At 48.1% G+C, this 23,062-nt stretch overlaps 1 protein-coding gene across 2 annotated transcripts; it reads right to left on the bottom strand.

Moving 5' to 3' along the window:
* Positions 1-485: 485 nt before the first annotated feature.
* Positions 486-22,728, bottom strand: HDAC11 (histone deacetylase 11). Of its 2 annotated transcripts, XM_006901365.1 has the most exons (10): positions 22,722-22,728; positions 21,662-21,810; positions 19,337-19,437; positions 6,840-6,956; positions 4,979-5,021; positions 3,773-3,849; positions 3,023-3,085; positions 2,003-2,099; positions 876-1,054; positions 486-701 (listed from the first exon to the last, which is right to left on the bottom strand). In XM_006901365.1, coding segments are annotated over exons 1-10 (1,044 nt in total). In that variant the 5' UTR covers positions 22,724-22,728. The 2 variants fall into 2 exon arrangements, with proteins under 2 accessions (XP_006901427.1, XP_006901428.1); XM_006901366.1 differs by lacking the exon at positions 22,722-22,728 and having other exon boundaries at positions 6,840-6,887; positions 21,662-21,728.
* Between the last annotated feature and the right edge of the window lie 334 nt (positions 22,729-23,062).

Raw genomic sequence — 23,062 nt, 5'->3', positions numbered from 1 at the left:
CTGAAGTGGGGTGGAGAGAACCAAATCTCAGGACGAATCTGGCAGAGGTGGATTCTGCCTCAGTCATCTGGGTCTGATTTTCTAGGAAACCAGAATGCCCTACGCCCAGGGCCTCTAGGCTTCCTAGGGCCTCATTCATCCTGTCCCCTCCTCGGTGACCTGTCCACTTCTCTTCTCTCTGACAGCTCTGAGCTCCCTCCCCGGGGTCTGTGTGTGTCCTCCCTGGGCATCTGCTTCCTCTCCCAGGCCCCCAGCAGGGCCTGGGCACCTTCCCAGTTGCCTCGGGGAGAGTGTGGGAGCCACAGCCCAGTCAGAACCGCTCTGCGCTCTCAAGAGGCCACCAGACACTCTCCCTGCCTAGCGGCTCCTGGATGGTGGCCCCAAATCACACCTCGGGCTAGAAAACAAAAAGCACTAGGAGGACAGGTGGGAGGGCGGGTGGGCCAGGCTGAGGGCAGACAGGGAGGCCAGCTGGGCAGCACTGGTCAGGGCACCGCGGGGGGCAGCAGAGGCGTGTCCGAGCTCTGGGCCGAGACACAGGGGGACTCAGGCCCAATGAGCCCCAGGCTGTACAGATTGAGGATGGAGTCCGCGATGATGCGGGCTGTGCGCTTCTGGTACCCGCCAGACGTCACCATCAGGATGGGCACCTGGCAGCCCCGCACCGCTCGGAACACCAGCTCGTCTCGCTTCACGATGCCCTGCGGGGAGGGTGAGGGGTTGGAAGCAGCAGCATCAGGAAGTCCTCCTGCAGGTCTAACCCCAGCATAGACTGGTGTTTGCTCCTTGACATCAGAAGGTCCAACGCTGCCCACTGTCCCTGCCCTGGCTGGGATTCAGAGCAGCCCCCTACCCCCACCAGGATCAGGACCCACCTCTGGGCTGATGGATAGGCCGCCGAGGCGGTCCCCCTCCAGGACGTCTGTGCCTGCATTATACACCACCACGTCGGGCAGGTGCTCCTGGAGGGCCCTCCTGATGTTCCTATCCACCTTCTCCAGGTACTCGTCATCTTCCGTGCCCCACTCCAGCTCCACCTTCCGCCGGATGGCCTCTGATACAAGAGAGAAGTCACCTCAATTGGCAGAGAAAGGAACCAGGTTCAGGAGAGGGAAGACTGCCTCAGGTCCCTGGTCTTGCAGGAGTCCTCGCCAGGACCAGAAGCCAGCTGGCCAGACTCCAGACAAAGGCACCACCCTGTCTCTTATCACATCCGAAATGAAGTGAAAAGGATTACCGAGAACTACAGAAAAAGGTGACGCAAAGGGGAGAAGAGAGTTAGAGAAGGAACACTCCTGCCCCGGGAGTTTCAGAAATCTAAGCCAGCCTGATTTTATCACCCAGTGTGCAGATCCTGCTACGTCCTCAAGTGCAAAGGCAGCACACACAGGACCACTCAGAACCTTGTGCTCGGACCACACCAGCAGCCAGCCTGCCCTCCCCGGATGCTCTAACACCTCACACGGATGTGCCTCACAGGTGCCTGTGTCTCCAAGCCTCAGCTCAGAGCGCGCCACTGTCTTTCGAACGATAGAGCTTCACTCATTTGCATTTAGGTTCATAATCTGTACTTTTTTCTGAGAGGGCAATATATTGTCTGTTTTTTTCCTTATTTCTTTTGTGTTCTTGCTTCTTCCCTACCTTCCATGGGACAAATGGACATCTACGAGAAAGAAACTCTACTAAATTAGTAAATATTCAAGAACCTACATGTGTGTTTATAACAGGCTTATGTGATCTTGGGTAGACTGAGCAGCTTCCGTAGGTCTCAGTGTTCACATCTGTAAAATGGGACCAATACCCATTTTCAGTGAGACTTGCTCAGGACAGGGCAGGCTTCAGAGCTGCTGTACATAGGGTCACTATGGGTCATAGGAGACTTGATGGCACTTTTAGGCACGCTGAAGACTTCTCCAAGTCCCTGCGTAGTGGATCTATTTGGGAGAGAGAGCCCTGCCTGGGCAGAACGCACAACAGAGGGAGGAGCAGGTGGACGACTCACGCTTGGCAAAGCGGTCCCCGGGGTAAATATGGCGGTTGTAGACATCCATGATGTACACGCGCCTGTCTCCCATGAAGTCACGCTCATGTCCGTTGCCCTGAAGGAAGAGCAAAGAGCAGCCTGCAGGCAGGTGCTCTCCCTACCTCCGGCCCAGAGCCTCCCATGCTCCACACACTGCGGCCCCGGGGTAGTGCTCCCATGGCTGTTAAGCTGCAGAGCTGGGATTCAACCTCAAAACATGTCCACAGAGACATTCCCAGGACCCTAAACAAGCCCCAAATCTATGTTTCCTTTTTCTAACTCCTGGCCTGGCTACCCTTTATAGATCCTGGGAGTGAAAGATTAAACTGTAAAAGGCAGTCCATGCCAAGAGGGCAGAAGCTCCTGACTTGGGTTAGGCACTTGATGTCCCATAAGCTTGGAGCAGGGCCCCAGAGAGCACAAAGCTGGAACATCAACGGTGGAAGGGGCCTTCCTGAGCCCTTAAACCCTGATCCTGTCCCCAAACCAGTTCTGGGCTGGTGTCTTGAAAAGAAGGCATTTTCTTCATTGGGTCCTGAACCCTGAGGCAATAAGCTCTAAGAGCCTTCAAGCCCTGTGGCTGCATGCACATCCTGAGTGTGTACTTATGCCTGAGGCCAGGCTCACAGATCCACATAGGAGGTGAGAGCTCCAGATGGACAAGGAAGCAACAGGAGCCTTGGCAGAGTTTGGAGCACCAGAAGGGCATTTGAAAGATGGATTTTAGGAAAAGCAGTCTGCCTGGTGACAGGCAAGGAAAGCAGCGAGGAGTGAAGAGAAGGGGTGAAGATGAGGGAAGCGAGACCAGGGTCCAGAAGCAAAACAATGAGCAGGACTTGGCCCTGGCAGCTGGGGCAAGTGGCGTGGAGACAGAAACTCAGGGCAAGAGAGGCAGCAGACAGCCTGCGGCTCCAGACATTCCTGGGGAGGGACCTTGTACAGCCAACAGAGGCTGTTGCGGAGATGGGGTGCCAGACGCAGGCCTAGGAGGTCACTTACCTGATGGGCATCCAGGTCAATGATGGTGGCTCTACAGATGCCCTCTACTCGTTCAAACAGGAACTGCATTTGGGAGAGAGGAGATGAGAAGTGAGACTGACCAGCAAGCAGAGCTGTAGGAGGCAGTCAGGGAAGGCTTCCTGGAGGAGGTAGCAGGTCAGGCTTGGTGTTCAGCCCTTGACCTCTGCCTCATCCTGCAAGGCCAAGCTCTTATGTCTCCGCTTCCAGGAAGTATTCCCTTCCTTTCCTGGTCTCCCCCTCTGTCTCCCTTGCGCCCCACTATGGAAGTTGGGAGCTGATCACCTAGGCCCTGCTGTCCAGCGTGAGGCTGGTGTAGGGTGAGTGGAGCTTGGGATCAGGGCTCCTCGGCTGTGCCTTCCCCCTCTGGCCCTCCATGTCCTCATGATAAACTGAGGGTAGAGGCTGGTACAGGGGACACCTGTCTAAACACCAGCTTCCACCTCCACCACCATGACACCATTCACCTCCTCTAACCTTTCCTGGGTACTTTTCCCTGTCACCCACCCTTTGTCACAAATAACCCTCTAAGAAACACAGAAGGGGTAAGTGTCAGAGCTGCACTTGGCCGAATCACCCAGGCTAGCCCACCTGCTCTCAACTTTGGTCTCCTCTAATAGCACGGGGTAAGAATGACAAACTTGGGGGTACAAGAAGGGCTCTGGGCCCAGTTCAAGGCCTGTAAGAGGGGGCTCTTGGAGGCCCTTTCTGCCCTTCTCGCTCACTACATACCTTGATGGCAAGTGTGATGTCCGCATAGGCACAGAAGCCCCCACCTCGGTCACTGGAGCAGTGGTGGAAGCCACCCCCTGAAAAGGAGCAGGTAGAAAGAAGTGGGTCGGGCCAGGCTGGGCTCCTGGGCCTCTGTCCTGCCAGTATCCTCCACAGGCCACTCAGACTCCAAGCAGGAGCAGGAAACTGAGCACCTGGCAGAGCCTGGGTCAGCAGATACCCATAACATCCTGGCCATGTCTGTCCTGCATGATGTCCTATGCTGGGGTATTAGGGGGACATACCATGGGACCACTCACCCAGATTGTATAGGTGGTAGAAGGGCTGGTCAGGAAGGGTGCCCTCTGCTGGTCATGAGTGCCAGTGGCAATGGGGAGGGCCCTGGAGGCCAGGGTGCAGCTTCACCCATTGCCTGCTCCCCACCTGAAGCCCTGGCCTTGGAACCTGAGTAACTGCAAAGGCCTTTCCCCACAAGCCCAGGGGAACTGAAGCTGCAAGGTCCTCTGAAAGCAGCTCTGCACCTCCCCACAGTACAGCATGGGATGCAGGGCTATAGTACAAGGGCTCTTGACCCAGTCCCTGAGCCTCTCTCAGCCTCTGTTTACCTCTTCCAGGAAATGGGTCTGACAACCATTATGGCAGGCTTATATGAGGTGCCTGAGAGGAAGGTCTTTGTAAACAGCAAAGTGCCATCCTTGCATGGGGGCAATGGCAGGCTCCATGAGGGCTGTATGCACCATTCCTATGGGTCTATGAGAAACCCACATCATTCACAAATCTGGCTGCTGGGTGAACGCAGATGCTCAGCACCCGAGGTAGGTGGTATTGATGCTAGGTCTATCCAGGACACAACATGACCATGTCCCCACAGAATGTCTGTTAGGAGGCCACATGGAACCTTCCCAGGGAGCCTCGTGGAAGCAGCCTTACCCCTGCACAGCTGCCCAGGATGCCAAAGGCTCTGGGAGAAAGGGCCTCTTGATATCAGAAAAGGATAAGAGGGGCTTGGAGAGCACTGGGCATTCCCTGAGATGAAGGCCCCATGGCAGAGGAGGGGACTGGATAGTTCTTCCAGGTGCCAGCTCCAGAAGGCCCTACAGGAGCATCATGTCATGTCACCCAGGCTACTAGAGTCAGAAAGTCCCTCCGGAAGGCCCATCACATCACATTGTCCAGGCTCCTACAGTCATTTGGCTTCAGACTTACCCATGTTGATGGCCCAGCCTCGATCCACGGCCAGCTTCCCTGCCTTGGAAGACAAGCACAAGTGATGCCAAGAGCTGGGCACTGTCCCCACTCACAGCCCCTTAGCCCTCCCACAGCCACCCTGGGGGCTCTGTCTGAGTGGGGCTGAGCTGCAGCCTGGGTGGGGAGTCAGTCCCTGCGGCACAGGCAAATGACAGGGCAGTGCACAGGGCCACTATGAGTCATACTCAGCAGCATCTCACAACAACAATGTGGGACCCCTTTCTCAATTTCAAGAGGAAACCAAAGAAATAAATATGTTAGCTATTCATCATCATGCATGAGCTGACACTGTCAGTTTCGTGTGGTTCTGAAAGAGATGAGAATCTATTTTCTGCTTACAGAAACTCAGGAGACGACACACTGAAGTCTTCAGAAAATGGTTTTTGAGTGGGCAGTAATAAAATAAAAATTCACAGAGCTCCAAAAAACATTCGAGCAAGGTGCTGGGGGTGGAGATGGGCTGTTAGCAGTGGAAAGCCAACATTTAATGGGTCTAGTTTATAATTAGGATGATAAAGGGGGGGAAATATCTGGAATAGTAGAGTAGTGACACAATATTGTGAATTTACTTAACATCAACGGCTAATTGTTATCACAGGGTCACAAAATTTGATGGGTAGAGGGAGGGATGGGTAAAGAAAATGGGAAAGATCCAGCGTGAAACAACGTATATGAACTTTGTAAGTAAACTAGTATAAAATGAAAAAAAATTAAAAAATAGTTATAGTCTAGCACAAGTTTAAAAAATAGAAAACAAAAAACAAATAGAAAACAAATAAATAAAGCAAGAAAACAAACAAATAAAGCCCCTACAGTGTCGGTAAATACAGATACAGGACCGGCCTGGCTCCTCTTATATTTGAGTCTTGAACGTTTCTCTACCTCCAGCCACCCCGGCAGCTCACAGCAGACTTGTGGGCCCTGCACACAGGCCGCGAAAACGAATTTTCATTTCTTTCCACACTCATGATGGCGGAGAGCACCCATCAATGCATTATGGAGTCAGGTTTTCCATCCTAAATTTGGATATACTTGAGTGATCATTTTTGGAATGCTGGTGGCTTAGTGGTCCAGTTTAGTGGTTACGCTGACAACCCAAAGGCCTGCAGTTAAAATCCACCAGCTGCTCCATGGAGGAAGAATGGGCACTCTCCTCCCGTGCGATTCACTCCCTCTGAAAACCTGTTGGGAGGTCCGCTATGAGTCTGTTCTGACTCAACAGCACACAATGACAACTTGGAGGATGAGGCTGTATCTGATATTCCAGCAAATATGGTAAATCTTAACAGAAGGCCATTGGAGAGAGAACAATGGAGTTTTAATGTCTGAGAACGGGAAAAGGTCTCTGGAGAAAGAGCCATTGTTGCTGGGCCTTGAATTTTTAAGATGTTTTTGTTCAACTATCAAATGAGGGAAGTGCATTCTCAAGAGAGTACTGGGTAGGGAGGAGCCCAGGGTGTGGGAGGAGCCAGAGTGTGGGAGGAGCCCAGGGTATGGGAGGAGCCCAGGGTGTGGGTAGTCCAGTGTGTGGGAGGAGCCCAGGGTGTGTGGGAGGAGCCCACGGTGTGAGGAGTCCACGGTATGGGAGGAGCCCAGGGTGTGAGGAGTCCAGGATATGGGAGGAGCCCAGGGTATGAGGAGTCCAGGGTATGGGAGGAGTCAGAGCCGAGGGTGGGAGGAGCCTAAGGTAGGGAGGAGCACAGGATGGGAAGGAGCCCAGTGTAGGGGAGGAGCCTGGAGTGTGGGAGGAGCCCAGGGTGGGGTGGGGTCTAGGGTATGGGGATCCAGGCCCAGCCCCGCCTCCTCACTTCCCACCTACCATGATGGTTCCTCCAGTCTGGGTCCGCAGGGGCCTCAGCACTTTTCTCTGAACAAGGAAGTTGGGGAGGAAGATGACAGGGGGGATTTCTGTGATGGTTGCGACAACAAAGGACCACTGTGGAAAGAGACACAACCCCTAATCTCCACTCAGGCATTCTGAGGGTTTCACGATTTCACAGTGGCTCTGAGTGAACTTCTTGTTCAAGAGAAGTTCTTTCTGTAAGGAATAAGTAAGGCCAGTCCCACACCAGGGCAGTCCCCCAAACCCCTGGCCCGGGCTTTTTGTTTTAAATTTTTTAGTTTTAATTGAGATTTTTATGGCAGTTTATAGAGAACTTGGATTTCCATTCATTCATTGTTGCGCCTCCCCCAGTCTATTTTGCTATGCAGCTCTTATTCTGGACTGCTGTCATGCAAATAATACCTAATCATATATTCCTCTTAAACAGTTCTTTCCCTCATCCATTTCAATGCAGTGTACATTATTTACCCCCTCTTCTTTTCCACTCAGGCTTTTCCTAAAGTGAAGGTGGCTGTGCTCTTAGCACTTCAAAGCCCTTGGCCTCCCCCTTGTGGCCATGCCAGGAGGTGCAGGGGCCCAGATGCCAGCCAGATGGCTTTGGGAGAAGGGGACAGGGAGAGACTGCTTAGAGGGGACACCGAGATCTAAGCAGGGAGGATCTGTCCAAGGCTCACACAGTGGACCATAGACAGAGCCAGGACTGGTAACCGATGTCTCTCCCCAGCCCTCCCTGAGAGACCACGAGTCTCTCATCCATTGAGAATCTTTGTTTCCCAGCTTAGTGAGCAGGGAAAGGCCAGAAAACATTAACTAAAGGGGAGGAAACAGCAGAGGAGGAGAGAGGGGCCTGACATAGCAGGGCTGTCAGGGCTGGACTATGAAGGCCAGACAGTCACAGGACCCAGCCCTCTGGACCCGAGGGCACATGGGGTATAGGTAAGTGTAGGACAGGGCTCTTCCTAAGGTCACCAGGCCAACCTTGTCATTCATCAGCCAACTGTCCAATGGTAGGTCTGAAACATTTTTTCTATTAATAAATTAATGAACAGAGAGCCACTGAAGGGGGAAAAATTAATACTCTCTGTTGCTGTAATCAAGGATGCTTTGGGCAGAATATTAAATGATCCAGGAAGTATTAAAAGAAGAAGGAAAGAATATACTGAGTCATTATATATAGAAAGGAATTGGCAGATACAGAGGAATTTAAAGAAATAACATATGAGCAAGAGCCTATGGTGATGAAGGAAGAAGTTCAAGCTGTTTTGAAGGAAATAGCAAAAAATAGGGCCGAGGGGAGAGATGGTATACCAATTAAGTATTTCAGATAACAGATGTTGCCCTGGATGTGCTCACCAAGTTGTGCCAAGAAATCTGGAGAACAACCACTTGGCCAACTGACTGGAAGAGATCTATATTTGTTCCCATTCCAAAGAAAGGTGACACAACTGAGTGTGTAAACTACAGAACAGTGTCATTGATTTCACATGCAAGCAAGATTCTACTGAAGATTATCCAAAAATGATTAGAACAGCACATCAGCAGAGAACTGCCGAAGTCCAGGCTGGGTTTAGAAGGGGTCGTGGTACTAGGGATATTGTTGCTGATGTTAGATGGATCTTGGCTGAAAGCAGAGAATACCAGAAGAATGTCTATCTGTGTTTCATTGATTATGCAAAGGCATTTGACTGTGTGGATCATAACAAACTGTGGCTGATTCTGAGAAGAATGGGAATCCCAGAACATTTAATTGTGCTAATGCGAAACCTATACTTGGACCAAGAGGCAGTAGTCAGAACAGAGCAGGGTAACACTGCATGGTTCAAAATTGGGAAGGGTGTACGCCAGGGATGCATCCTGTCTCCATACCTTTTCAACATGTATGCAGAGCAGATTATCCGAAAGGCTGGGCCCTACGAGGAGAATTGTGGCATCAGGATTGGTGGAAGACCTATTAACAATCTGCGTTATGTAGATGACACAACCCTGCTTGCTGAAACTGAGGAGGACCTCATGCACTTGTTGCAAAGGGTCAAGGACTGCAGCCTTCAGTATGGACTGAGGCTCAATGTCAAGAAGACAAAGATTCTCACCACTGGACCAATTGGCAGCATCAGGATGGATGACGAAGAGATTGAGAGTGTTCACAGCTTCAGTTTGCTTGGCTCCACAGTCAACACTCTTGGCATCAGCAGTCAGGAAATCAAAAAGCATATCACGATGGGAAAGTCTGCTGTTAGGGACCTCTCTAAAATACTCAGGAGCAACAGTGTCTCTCTGGAGACTAAGGTGCGCCTGATACAGGCCATGGTATTTGCAATCGCTTGTTATGCATCAGAGAGCTGGACAATGACTAGGGAGGATAGAAGGAGAGTGGATGCTTTTGAGCTGTGGTGCTGGAGAAGGGTACTGAATGTACCCTGGACTGCCAGGAAAACAAACGGATTTGTCTTAGAGAGGATTAAACCAAGCTACTCCTTGGGGGCAAGGATTCTGGGGCTTTGACATACTTTGGACATGTTGCCAGGAGGGACGGGTCCTTGGAGAGGGACATCATGCTTGGGAGGGTGGAGGGACGGCGCAGGAGGGGAAGACCCTCTATGAGATGGATTGACTCGGTGACTGGGGTAATAGGGATGGGTGTGTCAGAGGCAGTGTGGTTGGCGCAGGATAGAGCAGGGTTTAGGGCTGTTGTGCATAGGGTCGCTATGAGTCGGAAACGACTCAACGGCACATAACAACAACAACAACAACCCTCTTTAAGGCAGAAGGGGTTAGAGATGCAAATAACAAGTTTCCACAGCTCTCTTTGTACACACAAAGCCACTTGCTAGGGGCTCCCAGGTCAGCTCCCACTCACAGCAGCTCTACACACAGAAAGAAAAAGTGGATGATGCTGCACTATGGTCACAACTACTACAAGAAGGACATTGTCCTGCAAACTAGGACTCCAGTGCCAGCAAAGGTCCAGCGAAGTGTTCCCAGGGCAGCCAGAGTGGAAGCTCTGGAGGACAGTTGACAAACATGCTACAGAGGGGCCGCCCCCACCTGAGTGTCCAAGACCTCACCCTGGAGCAGGACACTTTTGAAGTAGGAGAGAACAAGGTCCTCCTCAGCGCCAAACTGCCTCCACCCTAGCTCAGCTCTTTAAACAGGGATTCTTCCTCAAAAGGCCCCAAACATGGCCACATCAGGCAAACCTGCAGAGGCCTGAGCTCACAGCCTGACTTAAAATACTACCATCTGGCCCCCTCTGGAGTCCTTCCATGGTACAAAGAATTCAGTGCTCAGATCCAGCTCTGAACTGAAAGGTTAATGGTTCAAGTACACTCAAAAGTGCCTTGGAAGAAAAGCCTGGCGCTGTATTCTGATTCATACAAATTGGGAATTGAAAATCCCCGGAGGTTCTCCAGCAAGGTGGCAGACTAGGCAGGTGCCAGCCCAGGCCTTCTACAGCTAAGACAGCAGAAAGAAAGAACAACGCAGATAAGACTCCAGGAAGCCTGGGTTGCAAAGGAGAGGATGAGGTAGTTCAAACACTGACAGAAGGAAGAAACAGAATGAAAACATCCAATATGGACACAGTAGTGAACTGTCAACAGATCTGTCATGGACTAGTCATTCGAACTTTTATAAGCAGTTCTCTGATCGATGCAGGAACCTATGACTGCACTAGTGTTGAGGTCAAGAAAGATGCACTCCTTCCCCAGGATCAGCAGGGGAATCCCCCCAGGTGGTGGCAGTATTCCTCCAGGCCCACTCCACCTCTGGCTGAGGTCAGCGATGCACCCTGTATATCTGTTGGTGAGAAGATACAGCTCCACATTGAGAAACACGTGTTTTCTATCTGCTGTTCCAGCTGAATCTCACCCCTAGACTGATTTCTGACCGGGATTCCTATCTCTAACCACTTCTTGGGTTAACAGAAACTGACCCTGATGGGATATCCTGAGGATCTGGTACTTGACACATGCTACTTTCACATTAGGAGCTGCATGCATTCTGCTTCTTAGAACTGGCAGAGTGTACCTTCCCTGACCACCTCTGGGTTGGCAGGAACCGACCCTGGCAGGATGCCCCTGTGGGTTTAGAATTAGGTGTACCATGCCATCACATGGTGAGGTGCATGCACAGCTCTTACTAGAGCTGGAATTCTGTGCCACCTGAGTTGCTGGCCACCTACAATCTATCTCCTTGATTGGCAGAGAATAGAGCTGACAGGGCAGCTTCGTGGGTCTGCAACCAGATGTGTGAGACTCCACATGTGAGTGAAATGTATGGAAACATGCATGTTCTCTAACTCCTGGCACCCGCAAAGTCAGTCATGTCTGACTGGGATGTCTTGGCTGCATGTGAGTACTGGACTAGAAGGGACACTACCCCAGGCCAGAGGACTGCCTTAGATACCTCTGAGTAGAGCAGACATTTGGTCCCAAACTGGGTGCCCCACCCCTCAAAGCCCGGTAGAACTTCTGAGGCTTCATATTTGACATGGAAATGCACCCTGGGGACAGCAGAGGCTCTGTCCTTGGCTGGGTGCCTCGCCTCAGCCACATCTCAACTGTGTCCTGAATCGGCACCACAGCCCAACCTTCTTCCAAACCAGGAAAATCTATCTACGATCACAGCATGGCAAGAACACAATCAGATACCCAGACATCATACCTAGGCTCCACCTTTTTTCACATCTCTTTTCCTTTTCTTTCCCATCCCTTCACTTGGATATCCCCCATTCTTATATCTCTCCTCTTGTGTTTTCCTCCTTTCTTTTTTCCTTTCCTTTCCTTCTCCCCTTTGTCCATCTTTTCTTCCTTTCTATCCCTTTTCTTCTTCCTTATGTACGCCTCCCAAGTTTTGGGTTTTCTTTAACTGCCCATTCTTTGATTTGGGATGCTTTATTTAGGGCTCTCCCCTCCAGCTGGCAACAGAGAGCACCAGTGTCCAAATAGCCATGCTACACACCTTCTGAAGCTTCACTCGCTGGACAAGAGCACCCAGTCGATAACAGAAGACAGCCAAAGCCAGTGTAGACGTCTCTCAACAATCTGCATGAGCAGCAAGTAGAGAAGTGTACACACTTTCAACCCTGCATCACAGCCACCAGGAGACAGGAGGACAAAGATTGAGAACTGCCAAACTAGAGAGCTGTGTGGAACTCTCTTCAGTGCTTAATTAGACATATAAAAATAAACTCATACAAAGCCAGTAACACTATGTCTCAGAGGCAACAAATAATTCCAAAGCACACAAAAACTAGGGGAAGATAGCACAAACAAGTGATCAAAATACAAAATCAGAAAATCTTTAAGAGGAAGAAATGCTATTGGAATTCCCTGACAATGAATTCAAAATAATGACAGCTAAGTGCCTTCAATAGAAGGAGACAAAGTTTGAGGAAACCACAAATTCAGAGCAAGTATAGGTAAAACTCTCAGGAGAATTCAGACAAACATGATGCTTTATAGTACTTTGATTATTATTATTATTATTATTATTATTATTATTATTATTATTTACTGAGGCTTGCTTTGTAACCTTTGTTCTATTCTGGAGATTGTCCCAGGTGCACTGAGTATTGTGCTCTTGTTGGTTGGCATGCACTCTACATGGCTATGAGATGAAGTTGTTAATTTGTATTATCTATACTTTTGTGACTTTGCTGAATTTCGATCTAGTCATTCTGTACATCAGAATCAGTTTTCTGAAGTCTACCATTATTGTGGAGTTGCCTATTTCTCTTTTCAAATCTGTTTAGTTATGTGTTCTGGAGCTCTGTCATCGGATTTGTATACACCCATTAATGTCTCATTGTTCAGTTGGCCTTTTAATCACAATACAGATGTTCCTTATCCAGATGTTGGGTTTTGCCTTTTATTAAAAAAAAAATTGTCACTCCTGCTGTGTGTCAATTGCCACTTTTTGATAGTTTTCACCCTTCCGTTTTCAGTCTATTTTCATCCTTGTGTCTAGACAGCATACTGATCCATTATATTCTATTGATCCTGCTACTCTTTTTCTCTTGATTAGTGCATTTAATCCATTCACACACAGTATAATTATCAAAAGGTATGGTTTTGTTGCTGTCATTTTGCTGGTCTCATTTTTAGGTTGAGATTTCTTTGTTTCATCACGTTTCTGTGCTGAGTTAATTTTGTTTATAGTTTTTCTTATTTCCTTCATTGCTGTTCTTTTAGTGTTTACTAAGTCTTCATGATTTTTCTCTTGCTGTGTTTTGATAAGAAGGTTTTTTGAGAGTATCCTGTAAGTTACTGTTTTATTCTCAAATAGGAAAAAAAAATCACATTAACTTTAAATAGACTTCCTTTCCATTTAAAGACCAATGTCTCTGGTGTGCTAGTTATAGTCTTGTAAATTTAATTGGTTTAGATAGATAGATAGATAGATAGATAGATAGATAGATAGATAGATAGATAGATAGATGACAGACTTCTGAATGTTTTCACGTGTGCTAATTCTGGGTTGTTATTTTCATTAGTTCTCTGTCCAAAGAATTCCCTTTAGTATTTATTGTAAGGTTGGTGTGGTTTTCACAAATTCTCTTATTTTCTGTTTATCTAGAACTATGCTACTTTTACTATCATATTTGAGGGACAGTTTTTCTGGGTATAGAATTCTTGGTTGGCATTTCTTTTTCTTTCATAGGTTTATGAATGTCATCCTGTTGTCTTCTTGCCTGCATGGTTTCTGAGAAGTTGGAGCTTCATTTAATTCTTTCTTCTTTGCTGTTAACTATTTCTTTTTCCTGAGCTTCTTTCAGTAGTTTCATTTTTTGTTTTGCTTTATTTTTTTCTGAACATTTGAGTATGATAAATCTTGGCAATTTTCTTTTATAGTCTATCCTTTTTGGGGGTTGTTGAGCTTCTTGAATGTATATCTTCTTGTCTTTCATAATATGTGAGATATTTTCTTTCAGAAAATTTTCATCAATTTTCTCTCTGCTCTTCCCCCTCCCTTCCTGTTCAGGAATTTCTAGTTACATGTAAAATATTCCTCTTAATGTTGTCCCACATGATTCTTAGACTTTTTTAAACTTTTCTTTCTTTTTTTATGATTGTTTTTATACTATACTTGTACTGGGGAGAGGGGAGATTTCTTTTCAATCCCATTAATTCTGTGCTCCCTTGATTCCATTCTGCTATTTTATCATTTCAATGTCTTATCTATTTCTGTAATATTAGTTTTAATATTCTGAATTTCAATTTGCTACATTTTGTATACCTTTTCATTTTCCATTTATTTTACCAATTTGGCCTTATTATATTGTTTGGATCTGAGAGCTGGGAGATTAATAAGGATGACAGAGAAGAACTGATATCTTTGAGATTAGTATTTGGAGGTTTGGTATTGGAGAAGAGTAGTGAATATCTCAAGGACTGCCAAAAGAACAAGGACATATGTCTTGGAGAAAGGGCAGTCAGAGTGCTCCTTGTAGGCAACGATGACAAAGCTTCATCTCACATGTTGTTAGGAGAGGCTATTCTTTGAAGAGGGGCATCATACTAGAGGGCCAGTGAAAGAGGAAGATCCTCAATTAGATGGATTAACATGATGACTGCAGCAGTGGGCTCAGGTATGTCAGAGATAATGAGGACGGCCCAGGATAAGACAAGATTCAGATCTGTTGTTCATAGGGTCACTATGAGCCATACTTGACCCAACACTGCCTAACAACACAAGTAAACCCCATAACTATGAGTATGGTTCTGTGAGATTTGTGTTTCCATTTCATGGATTTTGGGCACCGCAGAAAAAGAGTACAAATTCCTGGGGCCTTCCTTAGTTTTTGTCAATGTCTTCAATGTAGCGTGTGTATTTTCCTTCAATGCCATTGCTTCTTAATCACATGCTACTTGCAGAAATGGTTCCATATCCACTTATTCTTTTTGTACTGTGACTCTGTATATTCCATCTTTTGTTTTTATGTTTCATATGTCACTCTATATTTTGCCCAAAGAATCCTTCTGTATTACAACTTGACGCTTGAATTTTTTCTTCTACTCCTTCAGTGTTAAAATGCCCATGTGTTCTTCTCTTTTGACTTTTCTAACTTCAAGTCTTTGCATATTTTGTTTTAACACTTTGGTTTGTTTTCTCAAGCTGTCCTTTGATATCTCAATTCAGTTCCTTCCACCTTCCACCCCCCCTATACTCTTATGGAGCTTAGTAGGGGAACAATAAGTTAAAATTTAGGTTAGACAGAGTCAGGATACAATTATTCAGTCAGGATAGTTTCTCAAGCATGCTCACAGGCCTTGCCTCACTGCTGTCGGTCAGTGCTATGCAGTTATTTTAGTATAATCAATTATGATGCCTATCTCCCTCCCTTCCACCCCTAAGCCCTTGTTCTGGTTTGGTGGACTGACTGTTCTAATTCTGGTTCACTGTTCGGTTGCTAGTTCTTTACCTCTTCCACTGCTGGTGGTGGGATGGTCTAGATTTCCACCTGCTGCAGAGATCGCTGGCCCCAAAGGGATGTTCTGCACATTTGGCTTTTTCTTTCTTGATGGTAACAACATTCTTCCTGTTAGGCTCTGTTATTTTATCACTTCTTTCTATTACTTTGGCTTCTCCATATTCTAGAGCAAATTTCAGAGTTTCTTCTAACATCTAGTTTAGTTGTTTCATTTCTTCTCTTTTTAAAGACTTGCTTCCTTCATACATGATGTCCTTGATGTCATCCCACAAATCCTCTGATCTCTGGTCATTAGTGTTCAATACCTCAGATTTATTCTTGAGATAGTTTCTAAATTCAAGTGGATATGCAGGATATGCAGGCATCCCCTTCCTAAACAACATGCCTCTGGAAACTTTATGAACTTAGAAAAATGATGATAGTTATAGAACAAGGTCAGGTCTTTCGTTCAGAGGGTCGCTATGAGTCATGTTCCAGACAATGGTACTTAACAACAACAAAAAATACTCAAAGTCATACTTTGGCTTTTATGGACTTTTCATTTTCTTTTGCTTCAATTTGAACTTGCACATCAAAAGTGTTATGGAACAGACCATCAGTTCCATAATCAGCCCCTAGTCTTGTTCTTACTGATCTATTGAGCTTCTCCACCATTTCTTTTAACAGATGTAGCTAATTTGATGCTTGTGGATTCCATCAATCAGTGTCCTTTTATATAGTCATTGTTTGTTTTTAAAATTGTATATTTGGATTAAATTAGTCTTTTGTCATATACAATTCTATCATGTGCCCTCCACTCTCATTTCTATTTCTTAAGCCATATTTTCCAACAGCCTTTCTTTTTTATTTCCAAATTTTGTATTCCAAGTACCAATTATTAATAATGATCCTTGATTATAATTTGGTAAATTTCAGGCTACAGGAGTAGGTAGAAATTATCACTTTATTCATCTTTGGTTTTAGTGGTTGATATATATATATATAATTGAATAGTAGTCATATTAATGACTGCAAATCCCAAAGGTACATGATTCGAATCCACCAGCTGCTTTGTGGTAGAAAGATGGTAGAAAATTTACTGTCTCTGAAAACCCACTGAAGAGTTGGTTATGGACCGGTTCCGACTCACACAGCAAGTTATATTAATAGGTCTCCTTGTATTACCATATCACTGACAGCATTGTACTTCAGGACAGATCTTGAAATGTTCTTTTGACAAGGAATGTTATATCGTTCCTCTTCAAACAGAAGAGAACAGAGCCCCTTTCTCTTCTGCACTTGAGTCAGAACAGACTCATAGCTGCCCCCTAGTGGATTTTCAGAGGCTGTAAATTGCACAAGAGGATATTCCCATCTTCCTCAGAGCCACTGGTGGATTTTCAAACCACCAGAGAGGCATAACCTGGGTTAGCAGTGCAAATATCTACCGACTGCACCATCAGTGCACTCTCAAAATTAGCAGGATATATGTGACTATTGCACTGCTCAGCATAGGGCAAACAAGGGCCAGATATGCACCTTGCATCTGCTCTAGTCTGTTTCCCATGGTAGATGGTCACTGGGTCAGCAAAAGACAGCCTGGTGAGGACCAATCCAACCACCACCATCTGTGGGTCCAACTTTTTAGATTTGCACACATGAGATGCTCAGTAAGTATGACTCCCTGAATCGACATCCCCTTGAAACAAGCTATTGATTCTTTAAGGTCCTGTTCAATGAGCACCTAAAGGCCATAGCAGCACAGGTAGGGGCCCAGAATTGGGGGGTAAGGGTCTAGAGTGATATGGGACAGGGAGAGTTGTGTGCTCCCTGGAACACACTGAATCAGAATGGCCAAGAAACAGTACCTGGGAGATCTGGGGAAAGAAACACCATAGGTATTTGGATGAATGTAGCAGTGAGGAGGGCTGCTGGGCCGCAGCCCAAAGATACCAGAGCTGTCTGAAATGGGTCTTACCTAAGCAGCACAGTATCCAATACTAGGACAGAATTTCAAGTACTACTCGATGGTCTCAAAGATTTGTGACTTGGCTGCCACTTCCTCCCGGGCCTCATGTATACGCCTAGTTCCCTCTCGTCTAGCCCCAGCACCCCTCCAGGATGCTTGTTCCTTCTGGCCTTTGACCCTGGAAAGATCTTTCAAATCTCCAAATCAGTGTCACCTACTCCTCATCTTTTAGTCTTAGTGCAAATGCCACTTCCTCTGTGTGGCCTTCTCTCACCATCTAGTCCAAAGAAGCACACCTGCATTCAGTTGTCTTCTATTTGTACTTTCCTTTCTAGTCCTTGGGTGTGTACTGCTTTATTTTCAGTCTCCTGCCATGAAAATGCAAATCAGCAGGAACAGAGAACCTGGCATTTTACCTTCTCTGTAGCCAGCACACGGTTGGCACTCATATAGATGCTCTGAATCACTTTAGAAAATGCCATGGAAATAATCATGCTTCTCCTTTTGTTCTGGCTGCCAGGGAGCATCAAGCCAAATATGCAACTCTATCTCAGTATCTTGGTTAGCCCATTTCAGTCGACATGTCTGAATTTTCCTCCTGCCCTGACCACAGTTCTCTAACTGAGGCGTTCTCATTTGTATAAATGGCACAGCAGGCTTTATCCAATATTTGATGGTTCCAAGCGTAGGCATGCAGAAAGCCAGCCCCCCATTTGCATCCTTTCTCTCACTCCACTAACTCCAGCCCCACCCTGCGCTGGTGTCTACCTGCCCAATTCAAATCCTTCTCTGCTCTTACTCCACCCTGTGCAGTAGACTCTGACCACGCATGCCCAGGCCTCGGGAAATGAGGGCAGCCAGCACTGGGCTCCCTGCCCAGGCCTCACACACCTCTTCCTCACACACCAGCAACCAGGTGTCAGTCTCTTCCTGGTCATCTTTCACGAGCTCACACTATTGGAGACGCATGTAGAATTCTCACAGTTTAGGGCAGGTAGTTGACAGAGGGAAGCAGTAGCCAGGTCCTGGTAGACATGGCGGAGTCTCCAGCAGGCCCACTTCCACTTCCTGGTAATGTTCAATAAGAGCAGCCGCTCTCTGGGTCCAGCTTTCAGCCCAAAGACCTCAGGATCCTCTGATCACAGCATCTGCTGAAGCTCTGAATCTAAGAAGTCTTGCTGGGACTGCAGGAGGTTCAAGGCAGAATGCTACTGATACCTCTGGCTCCTGCCCAACCAGGGCTCATGCAGGTCTTAAACTTTGGTGCCGCTACCATCTACTAAACTTTGAAGTCTTCAGAACTCCAGCCACTGACAAGAGTTTTGTAGGCCCTCTAGGAAGATGCCACAGTGGGAAGCCTGGGTGGGGGGGAGCCACTTTGGTCTGCAGGGAGGATCTTAAAATCTTAAAATGCATTATCAAACCAAGACATCAGGAAATTCCATTGACTAATTAGGACTCCTGGCTTCTCTTGGGAAATCAGTGTCTCTGGTCACACTGGGCTGGGTTTGGAAGGGATAGACATTCTCACGGTCACCCCACATGTACCTCCCCCTTCAACCTACACATTTGTTTATATCTAAAATCAGATTTGTGTTTGGCTTAACATTTTTTGATAAGTCTCTATCAAGAGAAGTCTCTGGGGTAGACTTTTAAACATCAACCCAATATAAAAACAGGTCAAAGTTAAACAGCTCTGGTTAGAGGCAGGGCTGTGTCCCTCATCCTTGACTCCCACAAATCACCCTCCCACCCCATCAGTCTGTAAAGCCTGTCCACAGAGCATGGATTTTAAGTCACAAATGTGGAAACATAAAGTCCACCAAATGGATATCCCAGCTTTAATGCTCCCAGAAATGGGGAGTCTACAACCCCTGGGACAGCCTAATCCATCCCTGCTGTGCTTTTTCATTATACTTTTCCCTCCTTCCCTTAGGCCACAGGCCTCCCCTCTCCAGTGAGGAGTGGGGTTCCGAGCCTGTGTCTCTCTCCTCTGGTCTGGCATCTTCAGCTCTATTTCCATATGATGTTAAAGCTAGGAGGGGCTCCAGGCCAGCAGCTCCCTACTCGTGTCCAGAACCAACTTCCACGTACCTTTAGCTCATTGAGATATCGTCTCGTATGCACAACCAGCAGGTCCTCTTCTGAGGCTTCCCGGGCCTCCACCAGCATGTTGTCTGACAGAAGCTTCTCCTCTGAAACAAACAAACAAACAAAAATAGTGCCCTGCTGCCTGCTGACCTCCAGGCTGCCCCAGCACCCAGGGTGTACTTTTGGCCAAGGCCAGCACCTCAGAGAAAGGGTGTGTGTGTGTGTGTGTACTGCTAGCTCCTAAGAATCCTTGGAAGCAGCCTTCTTGCAGGTCAGTATAGACACTGACTACACTTTCAGACACCAGGTAAACAGAGACCCCATGTTTCTAAGCCACCAACAGCTGATCCTGGGCCTGAATGAGCAATTCAGAGGCAGGTGACACAGGTGTCAAAACTGAAGATCCTCATGTGAGCAAAGCAATTATCCATCTCTGTCAGATTTCTGATAATATCTGTGGGGTCTCAGTGGTGCTGAGAGGGCTGCTTCCTGACACCTGTCTGATCTTTGCTCTATTTTAAATGAAAAGACCCCTAGTCTTTATCTCACAGGCCACAGGCAGCAAAAACTGGCTCAAATAGAATCATGCTGCTATGCTTTCATGGTATTTATCTTGTACCATGACCTTTATTGCAACTGAAATGGACTTTGCCTAACTCAATGACATGTTTCCTTTTAAAACAAGCTTAAAGTTTTCTAAAAGGACGCTAAGCAAATACAAATATGAAGAAAATCACACACCAGGTAGTATAAGGAGGTGGCAAAGTCCAAAGAGCGGTTTGCAAGAGGCTGATATTTGGGAAACAGGTTTCCCTCATGCTTTGCATACACCTGACAAGATTCACTTCATTCTGTAAATGAAGAAAGAGAGGCTAAAAGCAAAACGTGCTCTGAGGTGGGGTGGGGAGGCACAGTGAGGCCATGACACTTGGGCACTATGGAAACTAGCATGGCAAGGTTGGGCTTTAGGGGACCTATTTTAGAAATCAATCCTGGTAGAAACCTACTGGTTGCATATGTTTCCCACATAACAGCTCCGGGCACGTGCTCCTCCCAGAATGTTAGATGTCCCTTCATTACTTTCAGGCATAATCATCGAAGTCTTTCACTATAAGGTTCTTGCTTCCTCTCCACCCTCACCACTGGTGTAGATCAAGAGGAAGCTTGGAGATGTCTGTGAGCTCTGAGACAGAGACAGGAGCACGTTTGTTGAGCTCCTGGGTGGCACAGGAGTCTGTGGAGATGCGATCAGGAGAGCAATTCAAGCTGATGTGTTGGACATAAGGGTCAAATGCAGGAAGGCAGCAGGACGGCAAGATGCAAGACAGGCCAGGCCCCACACACCTTGCTGGTGAAACAACACCTGTGTGCTTTTCTACCAATATGTTCCTTACTGGTACTATGGCAAATGGAAAATCGTTATAACTTGCCAATTGAAAAAAAACACCCCAAATATTAAATACAATGGAAGTGGCCATTGTTGTTAGTCCCTAATTTGATCCTGCTTTTCACAAGGCAGGGAGGCCTGCTCCAGATTAAAAGGGAGATGGGTAAATCTTGAGAGGTCTTCGTCATAGCCTAGTCTCAAAGGGAGGACGTCTCTTTGGTGCAATCAGAAAGATGATGCAACTTAAAAGATACTAATGCTTCATTGCATGCCAGGCAACACTCACAGTAGCATTCTCTACCTCCCTCCATGAAAGCAGCCTTGGTAGAGAAAAGAAGGAAGGCTGTGCAAACACGAGTCTTTAGTGATGCCTGTACTGGCCACATAAACTCAGACCACTAGATTACAACCTGCAGCTAAGAGTGAGTCACTTAGCTCCAGAGCCAAACGAGCCATGAAGCCATGGAAGGAGCCCTGCTGGAACCTGAGGTTCTGCGTTCCTGGCCCGTGTTGGCCACTGAGGAGCTATGGACACATTCCCTAACTTTCTGGGGCCCACTTTCCTCATCTGTATTCAGAGGTCTGAAGCGAAGGTTCTCTGCCCCAAGGCTCCTGAGCTCATGAGCTATTGATTCTGGACCTCTCCAGCTTCTGCTTTCCTACATCCCTCAATCAGTCTCCCCTTTCTAAGGAGTCTCCAGGAGCAGAGGCAGGACTCAGTCATACAGCTATGGGAGTCAACAGGGTCGAGTTGGACCCTTACCAGCCTTAGAGGACTAGTTTGGAAAGACTTGGTCATGTTTGGAAGGTAAGTCTGGGAGGCTGAGTCTGGAGGTGAGAGAGTCTCAGGCTTGAGTGCAAAGAAAGATAGTAGGGACGGCAGGGATGAGGGCAGGTAAGGTCAAGGAAGAAGGTGTAGGGTAAGAGGGAACCAGTCATACCTTTCAGGAAATTGATCACTTTGCCCCATTTGCCTGCATCAAAGGGGTGCAGCTTCTCCAGGCCCATGAAGGTGATATTGTAGCGTGGTGAGTACACGATGGGCCAGCGTGTTGCTGGTACAGGCTGGTACAGCTGGGTTGTGTGTGGCCTGCAGCATGCACAGATGGGACAGCATCAGTGTGAAGAGCAAGCCTCACACCAACCCTCCCCAGGAGGTGCTTTAGCTGATCACTCAGCCCTGACTCCAGGGCCCAGAAAGAGACCCCTTAACCCCAGCAACAGCACCACCAGCAACAACAATCACCTTTAATGTGTGCTCACCGTACTTCCCCCGAAATGCCAATCCCATCTTCACAGTTCACCTGCACCTACCAGAGCTTGGGAGAGGGGAAACCTGCTCAAGGTCACACAGATCTGGGGAACAGGGGGGTACCCCTACCTTGTCTGGCTGTGATGTCTCAGTACTGCACCCATATTGTAGTCATTATACTCTACAAATATAGTGGTGCTGGGCTGTTAGCCTCAATTTCCTCAAGTGTGAAATGTGTGCTGTTGGGAGGATTGACATAATGAATCACACACAAGAACAGCTGTTTCCAGGAGAGCAGGAGCTACAATGCCCAGGAACAGCAGGTCTGAGCTCCCTTGGGCTGTGGTCGAACCCCTAGCCAGGGGTGGGGGTCACCTCGGACCCTGGCATGCAGTTGATCCACCCTCCCACCCTCGTAGCCATCAAACCAGCTCTAGAAACCTGTCACCAGCTTCTGTTATGGGGGCCTCCGCACAGCTGGGGGGCGCAGGGGAGGAAGAGACGTCAAACCCTGGGTGCAGCTGACTCCCGCCCAGGGAGGACTGCCTGGCCAGGTCGGAGAAGGGGCTCCGGCCTGGGACCCGCCTGGACGCTCCCTTGTGTGGCTGCCCCTCACCTTCCCACCTGGGCCTGCACCTGGCGGGCCCGGTGGGCCGCCCGCGCGCTCATGCCCTGCCTAAGGGAATCCCTGCAGACCCCGGGGGCCAGCTCAGGGGCCCGGCCCGTGTCCCCACCCCCGCCGCACTCACATCCCGGGGCCGGGACCTCACCGCGGTGGCAGCTGCTCCAAAACCAGGCGGGGCAGGGAGCGGGTGGGGGCGAGGCCCCGCCCAGGGCACGTCCCGGGCGCCACCGCCTCCGCTGGGAGGCGGAGCTCTGGCCGGAGCTGGCCCCGCCCCACTCGCACGGGAGCCTGCATCACAGAGGACTGGAATCCCGCCGGGAGCTCACAGCCAAAGGAGGCCTTGCCACCAAGGTCAGTCTGGTACGAAGTCCCGCCCACTGCAGGCCTATACCCAGTGGAGACCTGCCTGGCTCGGAACGCCACGCCCCCTGAAGGGAGGAGTCTCGGCCTACTGTTAGCACCGAG

Source organism: Elephantulus edwardii, unplaced genomic scaffold (genome assembly GCF_000299155.1).
Source record: "Elephantulus edwardii isolate Elephantulus edwardi_28Jun2011 unplaced genomic scaffold, EleEdw1.0 scaffold00322, whole genome shotgun sequence".
Lineage (NCBI taxonomy): Eukaryota > Metazoa > Chordata > Mammalia > Macroscelidea > Macroscelididae > Elephantulus > Elephantulus edwardii.
The sequence above is the reverse complement of the archived record's forward strand: the minus strand, read 5'-3'. Positions and strand labels throughout refer to the sequence as shown.